This window comes from Phaenicophaeus curvirostris, chromosome 4 (genome assembly GCF_032191515.1).
Source record: "Phaenicophaeus curvirostris isolate KB17595 chromosome 4, BPBGC_Pcur_1.0, whole genome shotgun sequence".
Lineage (NCBI taxonomy): Eukaryota > Metazoa > Chordata > Aves > Cuculiformes > Cuculidae > Phaenicophaeus > Phaenicophaeus curvirostris.
The window spans coordinates 74,556,105-74,572,520 of record NC_091395.1 but is presented as its reverse complement, the minus strand read 5'-3'; the positions used below and the strand labels follow the sequence as shown (position 1 = coordinate 74,572,520).

Here is a 16,416-nt window from a genome sequence, read left to right as displayed (position 1 = left end):
CTATTTCTTAGTAAAAGTTGAAACAGAGGCAGTACTCTGATTGAAACAACTGATCATCCAGGTTATCTTTTGTCACCTGTATGATTGCCACCTACTGAAATGAGTTTGCTTTTGTAGGCTTTGAACTATCTTACAGCTTTGAATATAATTTTTTATAATGAGAGGTGTATGTTTGAGTACCTGTTAACAGTTAGTGAGGAAAATAGTGCTTATTAAAAAGGAAGAAGAAACTGTATTTGGCACATTTCCACGTATCTTAACTCATAAATTATTGACTACAATAATTGTCTACTTAAAACTTACTTTTTGAATACAGAGGCCAGCTGGAGTAGCAACCATCTTTACATAAAAAAGAGGTTCTGGAAGACAATTAAACAATGTCTGTTAGAAAAATGAGAATAGGCCCCACATTAACCATGTTTACAGCAACTAGAAACTGTCTCATAGCTTTCTTTAATCATAGGTAGAGGTACTTTCAGCATTGTAAAGCAAGAAATAATTCTTTGCATAAGAGTGGAAACTAATAGTAATTTTAGCATATACTAGATATTATCAGATAATTCTGCCAATAAATGTTTGGAAATGAGAGGAGCCTAGGGGCTGAGTTTATTTTGATTTTGTTCACTGAATTGTTTGGGTTTTTTGTATTACTGGAATGAACTTATCATTTAAATGTAGCTTTCTGGAGAAAACAATTCTAAACATTTGGATTATTATATAAGGAGGGCTTGATCTGTATCTCACTTATGCCATGTACTATGTGATATTATTGATGTATCTTTCCTTGCCAGAGCTGTCATGGTGTTCTAGCTATGTGGAACTTCTAATTATTTTATTTCAATTTTAAAAGAAAGGGAAATATTTAAACTGGAATTATTTAAAATGAACATTTTTTTTCATCATTTTTTTTACTTTGGGAAAGTTTTACTAAAGAACTGAACAGGCTTGTTGAATTTGTTGTATTGAATGTGTTGGTGGGTTGACCTGGGCTGGCTGCCACATGCCCACCAAGCTGCTCCCTCAATCCACCTCCTCAACAGGACAATGGGAGAAAATAAGATTAAAACCTTGTAGGTGAGATAAAGGCAGGGTGATCACTTACAAATTACCATCAGAGGCAAAACAGACTTGACTTGGAGAAAATTAATTTAATTTATTTCTAATTAAATAGTGACAAAAAAAAAGAGAGATAAAATCTAAAACACCTTCCTCCCCCCTGACATGTTTCCTTTTTTTTCTCCTGGGTCTTCTACTTCCTTGCCTTTCCTATTCGAGTAGTGCAGAAGGATGAGGAATGAGGGATGCCGTCCGTTCATAAGGCTTCTTCCGCAGTGTGTGTTTTCTCCATGGGCTACAGTCCTTCAGGATAAGCATCCTACTGCATGTGCTGTCTATGGGATGTAGTTTCTTCAGGACATACCCATCTGCTGCAGTGCAGGGGCCTTCATAGCCAATAATTTCTGCCCTGATGTGGTCCTCTATGGGCTGAAGGGAAATACCATGGTCTTCATCGTGGACTGAAGAGGAATCTGTGACCTGGCACCTGGATAACCTCCTCCCTTCTCCTTCTCTGGCCTCGGGGTTTACAATATGTTAGGGTAAAGGGTATAGGAAAGAAAAAAAATTCTGAATCTATATGTTGAAGCAGTGCAGCTGGGAGTTCTCAGGAGCAGAGGAAGACAAGTATTGATATTTTCTTATTTTGTCTGTTATAGGGAGTATGACTTCTGCAACATCACCTATCATTTTGAAATGGGACCCCAAAAGTTTGGAAATCAGGACTCTCACAGTAGAGAGGCTGCTGGAGCCACTTGTTACCCAGGCAAGTATCCTCGGTTTGTTTGCTTCTTTACCCTGATGCTGTGTTTACTCATTTTAAATAATTATCTTAATAACATCTGATAATAAAAGCTTGAACAGTTTTTGTTCGTGATCTCTAGCGGAAAGCTCTGTTCAAACATGTTCAGAAGTTCTTGTTCTAAATAATTTACAGACTCCAAATATAAGTGGGAATACAATAGCAACAACTATTTACTTACATTTATCTTTTGGAAACAGTTTAGAAATTTGTGAGATGCACAATTTAAGACATGGATCTGAGTGAATACCTACTCTTGATTTGTTTTTATATTACCACAGAAGACAGGTTCACATTAAAAAGTGACAAACCCAACCAACTAAATTAAAGAAACAGTTAAAACCTGTTTCATTTCATGCTGTGATCAATTAGGAGTGTATATTCAACTTGTTATCTTTCAGATGAGAAAAATTTGCTATATATTGGTTTATTCATCTTTTAACCAAACAGACCAGTTTCTTTTATTTTATTTTTGTGTATCTGTGCAAGTCACGTTTCCTGTATCTGCATAAATTGACATCAAGTGCGCTAAGCAGAGGGGCAGAAGCTGTGGGGTCCAGAGAGATATGGCAGCAGACATCAAACTTCTGTCACCATCAGTGCGATTTGCTGACTCTGTGACTTGGTGTGTTTCTGGTCCTGAGTTGCCATTAATAGTGGGAAGCTGGTTACATAATTTTATCCCAGTAAGCTACAAGATGGGTAGCTCCATTATTTAAAATACACAAGTAACTTTTCTTCTAGGAATGCTCATTATATTGAAAATGAATGCCAGCTAACTCCATCTGTCCATCCACCAGTTCCTAATGATTTTCTCATAGATACTGTGTGGTTCTTGAGATTGGTCTGAAATGCAGACCAAATTGGATAGAAATGCAGCCCTCTTTTCAGTGCAAGACCAGACTTGTGTTTTCATTTGCAGAATAAACCAGAGAAAACATAAGTTACCACTTCTTTAATTCCTCCCCCAAAATGATATCTCTATGGTTTCTGTGCTTCTGGCAGTGAGTCACTTTCCAAAGAAATTATACCTATTCTTCTTCATTTGTTTTTGAAAAATATAACATTATCCTTCTATTATTCTGAATGTGAAAGTCTCTAACAATGCACGCAACTTTACAGACTCAAAAGGCAGAGGGAAAAAATGAAAGATATCTGTTTCATTTCACATAGCTGTTGATACCATTGTAATGAACTTCCATTATAAACCTTGATCATTTTGTTATTGATATGGAAGATGGGCTAAAATCTTGAATTCACTGTGATACCAACCGAAAATTAGGTTACAAGCTTTCTGTTACTCTGATCCTGGTTTTGGCATGGGAAGTGAAGCTCCTGTGAATCACGATATGTTGTGAAAAGAGCAAATTACCTTGCCCAGAAAGGAGAATCCATCAGCCAAGAAGTGAAAACAGCATTGCGCTTTTGTAATTGCTCAAGTTACTGGAATTATCCTTTGGTTTAACTAGTCTTATGTTTGCTAGCATGCCTCAACAGATATAAATAAAGCAATTACAAATTGAACTAGTGGGCATGGATTTCTTCAGGAGTGGAAACTGTGGTGCCCAAGATCCTTACTTTTATGTTTTGATTATGAACAATGTCTTGCTACTTTAGCACTGTGTCAAGACTTAAGAAAACAAAATGCAGTCTACAGAGGGTAGAGAAATGTTGGGCTATAGTTTCATTTAGCATTCACAAATATATTCACTCTGATTTCTTAATTTCATAGGTTTCTAGACAGTAGGTACGTATAGAAAAAAAACCCTTTTGAACATGTAATTTAATTTATCGCATTAGAGAAATAAGCACTCTTAATTCTGTTCTACCATTTTGAATCCAGTAAAGTATGTTCGACTGAAGCATGTTTTTGTGAGCTGCACAATGTTATCACCAAAGCTTCAAGTGATGAGAAAAATGCTACCTTCAGATTGTGTTTATCTGTTGCATTTTTAGCTAAGTAATTCAACTGCTCTTTCTGTTTTTCTCAGATAAGTTAACGATCATCCCAGTTAAAAGGCTTTCCTATTTTTTTCCTGCTTAAATTGCATATACAGTCTGGTCAAGTCAAGAATAGTATCTCGTTTACTTCTGTTTGGGCTTAGATTGCAATCTGCCTGTGCAGTGACAACCTCCACAAGACACCATGTGCACATTCCACATGCAAAGATTTGGATATCCTGAAAAAAAATTCAAAGCGCTTTCCTTCCTAAAGAGAACATAGAATTTGAAAGTTTGTTCTGGCAAATAAATAAATAAATACGTAAATATTTAATGCATGTTCAGTTTCAACTCTGGAGGCTGCTGTAGATTCAGAAGAGCTTCTTAACAGAGAAATTGGAGATGTGAAGTTCTTCCTTAAGTCAGTAAAAACAGGTCGCTGGTTAGAAGAGAGGGATTTAATGGCCACAAAATGCAAAAGAACAGTGCTGTACAGGTTCCTGAGCAGCCTCTTCCAACTTTGAAGACAGCAGTGCTATGGCCAGGGCTTTTGAGTAGATGACATCCTGAGGTCCTGTGAAGCCAAAAATTTGTCTTATTCTTTGATTTCTAGAACCACTAAGATAAGCCAGAGTTTTATTTTGCATTCATGCTTGAATATTCAGAATATTCCCCTCCTATCCATGCTGTGTATAATTTTGGAGAATGCTAGAAAAAACAGAAGTGGTTGTACATGTCTTTGGGCTCCAAAATTGCTAATAAACCCTTTTCTGTCTGTATTTGTGTGTGAGGGATTTAGGCTCTGAACTCAGTGTATATATTGGCACATGAGTGATAGATGTTCTAATGGTGGTGCATTCACTAGTTTGTACTGGAATTTCATGGCATAATACAGAAATGCAATGGGGATTTAAAATAGAACACCTCAGTGAATCAGGAGAATGGTGTATTAAAATCAAATTTGAGACAAGCTAATTAGTGTTCCACATGAGAAAATATGGATAACCTATGAATTGATTTAGAAGAAATTTTAAGATGGGAAGATTGTCTGAGCTGGAGGCCAAAAAAAAAAAAAAAATCCATTAACTGATCATGAGAACACATTAGAAATGACAGAATTGCATTTATTCTAGGAAGCCCTGAACTAGTGAACTAATTAAAAGATTCAATGACTGTCAGAGATATAAGAGTATTGCTCAGATACTCATTTTCCCAGTGCTTGTCATGTTTGAAGAGTAACAGATAAGCACTGACATATAACTTTTATTATATTATTATTGTTGAGATTTGGTAAGAAATGTGTGATTGAAAAATCATAGAATCATTTGGGTTGGAAGGGACCTTAAAGATCATCCAGTTCCAAGCCCCCTGCCGTGGGCAGGAACACCCCCCACTGGATCAGGCTGCTCAAAGCCCCATCCAACCTGGCCTTGAACACCTCCAGCCACAACTTCCCTGGGCAACCTGTGCCAGTGCCTCATCACTCTCATTGTGAAGAAGTTCCTCCTTAGGTCTAGTCTAAATCTGCCCCTCTTCAGTTTATACCCATTGCCCCTAGTCCTGTCACTCCAAGCCTTCGTAAAAAAACCCTCCCCCACTTCCCTGGATCCCTTTTGGCACTGGAAGGTCACTACAAAGTCTCCTCAGAGCCTTCTCTTCTCCAGGTTGAACAACCCCAACTCTTTCAGCCGTTTGGCTAAGATCAAGTGTAGTGCAGTAAAAATGTATTACAATTTCTTAGTAATATTTAATTTAATAATTGAAATAATAGAATCATAGAATCATGGTTTGAGTTGGAAGGGTCCTTAAATCTCATTCAATTCCAACCCCTTTGCCATGGGCAGGGACATCTTCCATTGGACCAGGCTGCTCAAAGCTTCGTCCACCCTGGTCTTGGACACCTCTAGGGATGCAGCAGCCATGACTTTCCTGGGCAGCCTGTGCCAGTGCCTCACTGCCCTCATTTTGAAAAACTTCTTCCTAAAATGCTTCTTTTCTCTTGCTTCAATGTCATGATTACCTCAAAATATAAAGCAATTGTATTTATTGCTGGTTTTGTTTTCTGAGAGTTTGTAGCAGTTAACCTTTTTACTAGAAATCTCATCATTTTTAATTCTATGACTTTTTAAGGAAATGTATAATGAAAATATATCCTGAAGGAATCCGGCCTCTCATTCTCACCTTCATGCATAGTAACCAAAATGAATTGCAGTTATATTTGTCAGACTGTGGATCATTTTCATAAGAAAAAGAGGCAACATTTGTAGGAAGGGCTTAAATGATATTATTTGATATTTTGTGTAACTGGAAAATAGTGATTGCAGTGGTTGCCCATAAGGACTTCAGGGATGCTTTTTTGTTTTCTGGTGGTTTAGCGTAATAATTAAATACAAATATGAATACAAATAATAGTTGTTAAGGAGAGAAAAAAACCCCAAACAAACCCAAAAGTAACGAACCATAAACGAGCAACATAAATTTATAATTTTTTTAAAACATGGAAAATACTCATATGTGATCACATGGATGAAAAGATGGAGTTGCACATAATTTTTGAAGATATTATTTGCTGTTTTGATGAGATTTCAATTTTCTAGTATTAACCTGTGGTTCTTCTTGGTAGTTTTTGGTAGGTGTTTTAAATAGCAGTGTGGATGTTTTACAAATGAACTTCATTACCAGAGCCATGCAGCATCTGTGCCTTTTAGAATCTTTAAATTTTTGGACTATTATGAATTATTTCAGAATTGTAACAATAACACAGAAAATGATGAGTGTTTGTGTAGCAGAGTTTTCATGACTGATTATGTTTTGCTTCAGTATGACACATTTTTGTCCTTCTAGAGTTGCTGTGAAGAGACATTTCTGAATTGCAGGGTGTGTTTTGAGTTTTTTTCCCCATACATTTAAGTTGCACATTATAGTAGCGTGCAATGAAACAACAGGATGTTGTAAAGCAGAAAAAAAATCATTGATAAGTCATTTTGCTTTTTCTGTATTTGTGTATAGTGTTGCTCAGGATAATTAAGTAACCTATATTTGTAAAATCCACAAGCAATTAGATAAAATTTCAAATAGTTTTAATTAGTGCAGTTTATTTAGAAAAATCATAATTATGGCTGATGTTTTATTTAATGATTTCTTCTCAAATAACTTGTGTCTAGTCTAATCCCTGATGCAGTGTGTTTGGACAATGCACTGGTTTCTGTTTTGCTATGAGAGAGTTGAATATACTCCCAACCATTTCTGTTAATCAGATATTATTTACATTTTGTGAACCTTGTTTTCATTGCATTTAAATGCTAAATCTGGTGTGCTAATTGATTTCCACAGGAAATATATTATTGATCATAGAATCACTAAGTCTTATAAGATAATGAAGCACTGTGTCCCTGATGCATACTTTCCACCTGTGTTAGCAATTGTGCAATTTTTTTTGTGTAACTTCTCTGGATTCAGCTGATGTCATCTTCCAGACAGATCTAAGAGCAAATGAATTATAAAGGCTTATATTTGATCATTCAAGCTCAATTCAGCTCTGCAATAAGGTTAATCTATTTTTTTCCCTTGAACAGGACGATTTTCCCGATTGTGAAGTTAGTTTTTGTTTATGCTGTGTTTCTATCAGAACAATCCCACATTTGTGGCATTTCTGGGAGTGCAGGAGGTCAGACTGCACATCGCTGTTCTTTGGCATGGGCTAATTAGGATATGTCCGTTTGTGTCAGGGAGTCAATGTCAACACCTATCAAAAAATTAGTTCAGAATTTTTATTCTTTAATTGAAGCAGAACTTTTAACATGAATTGTGAAGTTATTTTGTTGAGTAGGAACAGAATCCACCTGACTTTCTCCAACGTTATGCTTTATGTATCTGTAACTGCCCATGGGCAGGGGGCTTGGGACTTCATGATCTTTGAGGTCCCTTCCAACTCAAATCATTCCATGATTCTATGATGATCACAGGATCACAGAATGACCTGAGGTGGAAGAGATCCACAAGGATCACTGAGTCCAACTCCCCTGCATAGGACAACGCAAAATTCACACCACATCCCTGAGTGCATTGTTCAAATACTTCTTGAATATTGTTAGTCTTGGTGCCATGACTACTACCTTGGGGAGGCTGTTCCAGTGCTTCACCACCCTCTGAGTGAAAAATCTTTTCCTAATATCCAACCTAAACCTCCTCTGGCACATCTTTCTGCCATTCCCTTGGGTCCTATCGTCGATCACCAGAGAGAAGAAATCAGCTCCTTCTCCTCCCCTTGTGAGGCAGCTGTAGACCATGATAAGGTGCCCCCTCGATCTCCTCTTCTCCAGGCTGAACAGGTCAAGTAACTTTAGCCTCTCCTCATACAACTTCTCCTCTAGACCCTTCACCGATTTTGTGGCCCTCATCTGGACACTCTTCAGGAGTTAGTTCTCCTTTTTATACTGCATTAACCAAAGCTGCACACAATATTTGAGGTGGGGCCGCACCAGTGTGAAGTAGAGTGGGACAATCACCTCCCTCAAACAGCTAGTTGATGCACCCCAGGACATGGTTGGCCCTCTTGGCTGTCAGGGCACACTGCTGGCTTGTGTTCAACTTGCTGTCAACCAGAATCCTCAAATCCCTTTCTGCAAGACTACTCTCCAACCTCTTGCTCCCCAGTCTGTATGTATACCCAGCGTTGCCACGTCCCATGTGCAAAATCTGGCACTTGCCCTTGTTGAACTTTATGTGGTTGGTGATTCCCCAGCTCTCCAGTTTGTCTAGATCCCTCTGCAGGGCCTCCTTGTCCTCAAGAAAATCAACAGCTCCTCCCAGTTTTGTGTCATCAGTGAGCTTGCTTAGTAAATCTTTGAGTCCTGCATCCAGGTCATTTACGAAGATATTTAAGAGTACTGGTCCTAAGATGCATCCCTGTGGAACCCTTCTTGTGATGGTTCGCCAGCCCGATGTAACCCTGTTCACCATGACCCTAAGCCTGACCTGTCAGCCAATTGTTCACTCACTACATTATGTATTTATGTGTATTGGACATTTTGTTTATGAGGATACCATGAAAGACAATATCAAAGGCGTTGCTGAAGTCGAGAAAGATTACGGCAACTGGTTTTCCTTGGTCAACTATGTGGGTATAGGTTTGTTCAGGCGGGACTTTCCCTTTACAATACCATGCTGGCTAGGACCAAGTACTGTGTTATCTTTCGTGGGTTTTTCAGTAGCTCCCAGAATACTCTTATCCATAATCTTACTTGGCACTGAAGTGAGACTAACAGGCCCTTAGTTACTGGGGTCATCCCTGCTGCCCTTCCTGAACACTGGGACAACATTTGCCAGCTTCCAGTCAACTGTTACCCCTCCAGATTCCCAAAAGAACTGAAAAATCTTTGAGAGAGCCCTCACTATGACATTAGCCAGCTCTGAGTACCCTTGGATGAATCCCATCGGGCCCCATCGACTTATACGGATTCATCTGGAGCAGCAAATCCCACACAAGTTTGGGGTTGATTGGGAGCTTATCATTGGCACAGTCAAGTATTGCTTAAAATAATTTCTGAACTAAAAGCTAGCAGATACTCATTTACTTCGGGGTGGTTTTCTCATAGATTCTGCAAGAAACATCTGCTTTCTGGCTATCACTGTTTCTTCTTTGCCATCAGACTCAGGAACATCTGTGTCTCTCTATAAACTCTAGTTGGGATCTTCTCAGTACGGAGAATCAGTTTTTGCGCTTCCTAAGAGAACCTTTAACTGAATTTTCTCTTTTCTATTTTTGTTCTCCTTTGCAGGAAAAGCGTATGCTATTTATAGTATGCAGTGTCCTGTAAGGTCTGGACCTTGTCAGTCTATGCCACCCAGTGATTATATTCACTGTTTCAAGGTTTTTATGTATGTGTATTCACTTATGAGTTTATGTGTATGGAGGTGAGCATTTGCTCGGGCGAGAATAAAGACCTGAAGGGCTGTAGGTCTCTCCTGCTACTCCCATGTTCTGTTTTTATGGAATAATGCTGCTTAGACTCAGAGCAATGAAACACAGTGACTTCGTTCTCTTCTACCACACAAGCTGACATGGGGAGAGGATGAGAAAGTTTGTTATTGTTGTATCATAGCTGGAAATGTGAGTTATCCTGGGATCATAGGTTAGCAGAAAATGGTGAGTGAAAACACTTATGGCTAAAATGGACTCACTCGATCGAGTCACTCATTGTATTCTCAAATTCTAGACTTTCCATCCATGGAGACACTCTTCGGTCTTGCAAATTATTATTTATCCAGGGTTATCAGAAGGTTTTTTTGTCTTTATTTGGTACGGAAAAATCTATTTTCATCACAGTTTAACTTTAAAACAGTATTTGCTGCTTTGACTCTTCAACCTAATAGGTATCAAGTTATGAAGCAGGTTTGCTGCGTATGGCATGTATATGTGCTAGTGCAATGAGTAAGTTCTGAGAAGGAATTTTCTGGATGTCTTTGCAAATACATTGAATAATTAAACAATATGACTTGATACGGTTGTGTAGGTTTTGACATGGCCTTGACTATTATATGAGCAGAAGATATGTGCACTTTCCCAACTTCAGAGCTGATCTCTTCCCTTAAATGGAGATTCATCTGTGTTCTTGAAGTTGGAGTCGTTTTTGGATCCAAGCTTCTGACATTTTCTCATCAAAGCCAAACCAAGAGAAGGGAATAAATATGTATTTAATGATAAGAAGACATACCCCATACAGAAACACATCTTTATATATAAATGGTGTGCACATCAATGTTACCCTTCAACCCTAAATCCTATTTCTTGGCTAGTAGGGCTACCAGTTGTCCTTGCAAAGACTGTGAATTTTAACTTCAGGAGAGAGAGAGCTGGTGTAAAGTTTCCCTCATCATGGCTGATTAGAATGTAATCATAATGGGGCTATGTCTTGAGTGAAAAGAAATATAATACTAAAACAACAAGAAAAGACTGGTAGCTGAATAAGAAGTTAGAATAAACATTGAGAAGTTTTGCTGCTCTTTCCACTTGCGGCTCAGTTGCAGGAATGAAAAGATTGCAGTGGAGAGATCAGGGCAAGGGGAATCTGGGTGAATGTTTCCTGTAAATGTAGGACATCCATTAGGGAAGAATTAGTGCAAGGAATTGGATAGCTGAAGCCTGGAAATCCTTCATAGTGTCTTCATCCTGACTGTTTCCTAGTGCCCAGTAACAGGACGAGTTGAAATGGTGCGAATTTGTGCCAGGAGAGGTTTAGACTGGACATGAGGAAACATTTCTTAGAGGGTAGTCAAACACTTGAAGAGGCCTCCTAGAGAGGTGGTTGATGCCCTGAACCTGTTACTGCTTAATGCCCTTAAGAACGTGCTTTAAATTTGTGTCAGACCTGAATTGCTCAGGCAGTTGGACTAGATGATTATGGTAGGTCCCTTCCTCTTGAAATATTCTAGACTACACTGTTCCACTGAAATAGTACAGCCTAAGTTTTGAAACTTGTCTAGCCATTTCCTTGTACATAGTTTTCTCCTGCAACTATTTCATGTAAGAGTTTTCAGAAACTGGAATTTCCAAACTCTAAGCAAGATCAAGCTACTATGAATAATTATTGCAATATCTTTCTTCAACTTATAGCCTTGAAGATGTGTAGCAAGATGCAGTGAAGCAGGACTGAGCCTCTTTCTGTCCTCAAATGTACAACTTAGCAGGTTGTTAACAATCCTGTTGATTTAATTGGGGTCATTGCTGGAGAAGGGGAACATCTAAAGGTTTGAAGGGAAATTTGGCTTTGGTTGCATTTTCAGTTGATTCTTTTAAGTTTGCTTGAAAAGCAGATATATTTTGGGGTTTTTTTTCCAAGCCCATCCAACCTGGCCTTGAACACCTCCAGGGATGGGGCAGCCACAACTTCCCTGGGCAACCTGTGCCAGTGCCTCACCACCCTTATGGTGAAGAAATTCTTCCTTATGTCTAGTCTAAATCCGCCCCTCTCTGCTTTATACCCATTGCCCCTAATCCTATCACTACAAGCCTCCAGAAATATTTGAGCAGATATAACTGCCAATATAATAATATACATAATAGTACTAAATCTAGGACACTTTGATAATGTAACTGTGTGCTTTAATAGGGGTTTAACTTGAAAAAATATGTTTTTAATATCACCAAATTTGAATCAAATATATTAAAAAGAAATAATGTGACTCACATACTGTATGCGTTGGGACTTGGTATATTGTGTTAAACAGCAGCTTCAAAATAGCTCTTCAAATATCCAGCTGAATATGAAAAGATATACAGTCCCTAAGTGGATCAGCTGGTGGGTATAAAGTAAATTTAGTGAAGCAGTACTATTGTTATAATATAGCCTTAATGAGATTATTATTGGAAAGATTCCATATTCGCAAAAAAGAGGTAGACAAATTGGAAGGAGATCATAAGAATTGTGTGAATGATAAAAGTTTGGTCTTCTAGTGGCAGACTAAAGACGTTGGGTGTATTTCATTTATATGCAGGCTTATCAATAACAAAAAAAAAAAAAAAGTCTTAAATTAACTGCCAGTATAGATTTTAAGACTGTTTCTGGTACCACTTACTGTGTAAATAACATTCTAGAATTAATTTTCTCTAAATTCAAATATGAGATTCACAGCCTGAAACTAAACCATCCCATCATTAAAATGGTATTCAGTAGGAATTTTAAAGTACTTACAGGGTAGCTTGTGGCAAGTTAAAAGACATTAAGATCTCTTAAGTTTCTGTATGAAGAAAAAGTTTTATTGCAGTGAAGTTTTTGTATTTTTCTTACCTCACAAAATCCTCTTAAGTGGAAACTAAAACTATAAATAAATATAAACTATAAATAACATACCCACTGGAACAGTTCTAGAATGTTGGGTGACTCAGTGCTACTAGAATATTTGATTAAAAACTGGCTATATTTTCTAACGATATGCTTTAAGCCTACCAGGTGTTATAAAGCTGAGAAAAGAATTACTGGAAGAACAAAACCCTGTGCGATAATGGGCTTTTTCACTTTATGAATTGGTGTGGAAGCAGGAGCAAGATTGCTTCTTTTCTGTCATAGATCAGATTTGACAGGAAACAGAGACAACAGATACAAAACCTACGTGATTAAATACTTGTGGTTCTAATGACTTTAGAAGCAATTTGGATATTGAAGTTTGTGATCTGCCTTAGCTTCATTCTCGAGAGTGATGTAAAACTCTTATTCATTTTCTTATTTCCATTAACTTAATTTGCTGTATGCCATGAATCCACAGAAGTTAGAAAGGCTACAAAATAAGCTTGTTTACAAAAAGAATACACGAATTACAAGATTTTGCTTTGAGCTGTTAATTAACTTAATAATAGTAGAACCAAGCAACGGCAATTTTTGTTCCATTTCCCTTCAATATGTGTTTCTGAAGACTGACTGATTTATTTGCAGTTCAAAGAGTTCAGAGTGTGGACACGTGGATCTTCTTTGTTTTCTTTTCTGTGTTAATTTCTATAGAATATTGATTCCACTTTTTAATGGACCCAGATACATTTTGTATTGACCTTTGTATGTTTTAAAAAATGCAGTAGTATGTAACTGGAGAGATCTGAGCTTTTGGTGTCCTTTAAAAAAGAGACTGATTTTCAGCCAAAGAAATTTAGAAATGTATTGCATTTTTGCCTTAAGCACATGCTGTAAATTACCATAGTTAGTTTCCTCTTTGGTAAGTTAATTTTTAGTAGCTCTTCCCACAACTTCATAAGTGGTTGATGTTCTTGAATATTATGTGTCTGAGCAACAAATGCTCAGATTGCGAAGAAATGTCCTCTTCTTTCAATGAAATGGTTAATATTTCCCCCCTTGATGTACTGAAGTTTCTCTCTGATTGAGTATATTTCTGTGTAGTACTACGGTCATTCAGTACTCCTAGATGAGACTTCTCAAACCTTTTACTACTGATTAATGATGTTATTAAGCATATATAACTCATGCTTAGTGTATTCAGCATGGCTGTGTTCAGTATTGTGTGGATGACCTTTGAAGAATACAAAAACAATATTGCTTGGCTGAGTAGAAATTTTCCATTATGTAGATATCTGTTCTTCCAAATAAGTCTTTTTTTAATTCTAAATTAAATCAGTAATAGAATTTTCATTCTTATTGAGTTTATAGGATCAGTGTCAAGCAAAGGACTAGTAGTTCCTCAATTTTTCACTCTTCTCTGATAGCTAGCTCATAAATAAAAGGGTGTTTAGCAAAAAAAGTATAATTGTAACGAAGTAGCCCTGACACCTTATTTACGTGAGCGTATTGTTTAGAAATTAGTTTTCAGGATTGAAATAGATGGAATTGAATATACATACCATTGGAAAAATAAATAAAGAAATATGGCTTAATTTTAGGTTAAGAAACTGCTAGTGTGGAAGAGGATAAGCCAGGTGTCAGGGGGGTTGATACTAGGTGATGTTTAAGGTCCCTTCCAACTCAAGCTATTCTATGATTCTATGGCACCTTCGACCGCTTCTTGTGTCCTGTATTGTATAATCCAACAGGTTTTTCCACCTTTTGCACCACCATGAAAACTCTTGACAACATATGGCATATTCCCCCTGCGTTTTGTCTATTTGTTTGGTTTTGCCCTTCAAACTTGATCTTGCCTGTCAGCATACATTTGGGGTGGAAGGGTGGGGAACATATGAATGCTTACTCTATCTTCCTGACAGCCTTGGTCATGTACTTTCTCTGACTTACTAGGGAACATTTGTGGCACCAAGTCCCTCCTCTAAGCAGTGATCAGATGGGGAGTCAGTCAGATTTTCAAAGTTAGATCATGATCCTTAGAGTATACAACAACATACTGACCTTTCAAAGTGTGAGATCGCACGCTAGCCCTGTGCTTGTGAGCATCATTATTGTTAGGTGTGCACTTTTTTTATTCTAAAACCTTATCTGCTTGTACAAATGGTTAAACAGTAATTTTTCAGAGAGGGAGTTTTGAGAAATGAGATTTGCAACAGGAATTAATTTTCCTGGTTAAGTTCATTTTGCTATATAGTAATGAAAATATATCTGCTTATGCTAACTGTAAGTTCTTCTAATAAAAGACATTCATATGAAAGCATAATGAATTCAATGCACTGAATGGCTTCTGAATATTGAGTTGTTTCCAGGGGTTACGTATTAACTTATTCATTTTTTTTTTCCCAGCAAATTACACATATCTGCCCTCTGTAGCACAGAACAATTAAGCTTTTACTACTCTGCTTGAAATACTTTAATTGCCAGGTAGTTTTTCACTTTTCTGAATAAGCAGTTGGCTCAAAATAACTTGAAGAAAATGAATGCATGAAGCACTATATATATATATATATATATAAAATTTATTTATCATATAATCATAGAATAGTTTGGGTTTGAAGGGACCTTAAAGATCATGTAGTTCCAACCCCGCTGCCATGGGTAGGCACACCTCCTACTGGATCAGGTTGCTCAAGACGCCATCTAACCTGACCTTGAACACCTCCAGGGATGGGACATCTACAACTTCCCTGGACAACCTGTTCCAGTGCCTTACCACCCTAATGGTGAAGAATATCCTCCTTATGTCTAGTCTAAATCCGTCTCTCTCCAGTTTATACTCATTTCCCCTAGGTATTTCTTACTTCCTGTCTTCTACTCAGTCCATATTCTTTTATTCTGCTTTGTTCATATTCTGCACCACACATCTTATATCTTTGAATGATTCCATGGACTTGTAATACTTCAGTTTTTAATTTCTTTTTAAACTGAGGGACTCAGTGCTTTTGTACATGTGAAATATGACATTGTTGACTATCGGAATGTGATGCATGAAAAATGTTGTGGTAGTTCTATTTTACTGTAAAGGAACGGGCTTTATTTGAGAAGTTCTTGTCTGACATAACTGAAGTACTTGTTAGAGTAACTGAAAACATGCAGGTGCTTTCTTGTGGTAGAACTGATTATGATCTGTTAGTTCATTTTATAATGTGGTCCATGCCCTGCAAAAGAAGCTTTTCTTTATGAGATGTTTCTGTGAAGAATAAATCCACTGTCAAATAAATATCTGTATTTGGGAGATTGTGAATTCAATAGTGTTCCGGTTTGTTTGTTCAGGATGTATCTGGGTTACATCATTTATTTCCAACCAGAAATAAGTGACACTTTACAGACATGCCTTCTCATCCAGAGCGAATTTTTAATTGCGTTGTTGCAAGTATCAGGTTTTCAGGAAAGATAATTTAATTTTTTGTGTGTGTTTGGACTCAGAACATGAAAGTCTATGCTTTGAGCAACAGCTGTCCATTTTCCTGTGTGGCCGACATGTCCAGATACTGAAGTTTCTACTTCCTTGTTAGCTTGCTTGGAGAAATAAGAATTCAGGAGCATTATTTTCTACTTTTATATGTTTAGTTGGTATCTTGTTGCTGGAGGCTTTCGATTTTGTTGTTAGGCACTGTCCTGTGTTCCTGGGTTGGTTACCTGTGTCAGGTTTCCTTGGGTTCGTTGCCTGCAGTACAGCTAAGTAGAATCATAGAATCCTTTTGGATTGCAAGGGACCTTAAAGCCCTTCCAGTTCCAACCCCCCTGCCATGGGCAGGGACACCTCCCACTAGA

At 37.5% G+C, this 16,416-nt stretch overlaps 1 protein-coding gene across 2 annotated transcripts in view; it reads left to right on the top strand.

Annotated features, from left to right (window-relative positions):
* The window catches only part of CTNNA2 (catenin alpha 2), a 504,365-nt gene that overhangs the window by 58,017 nt on the left and 429,932 nt on the right, over positions 1-16,416 (top strand). For both annotated transcript variants that reach the window (XM_069856551.1, XM_069856550.1), the window contains exon 2: positions 1,716-1,822. In XM_069856551.1, coding sequence (XP_069712652.1) covers positions 1,721-1,822 — 102 coding nt within the window. In that variant the 5' untranslated portion in view covers positions 1,716-1,720. The remainder of the gene's footprint in view (positions 1-1,715; positions 1,823-16,416) is intronic.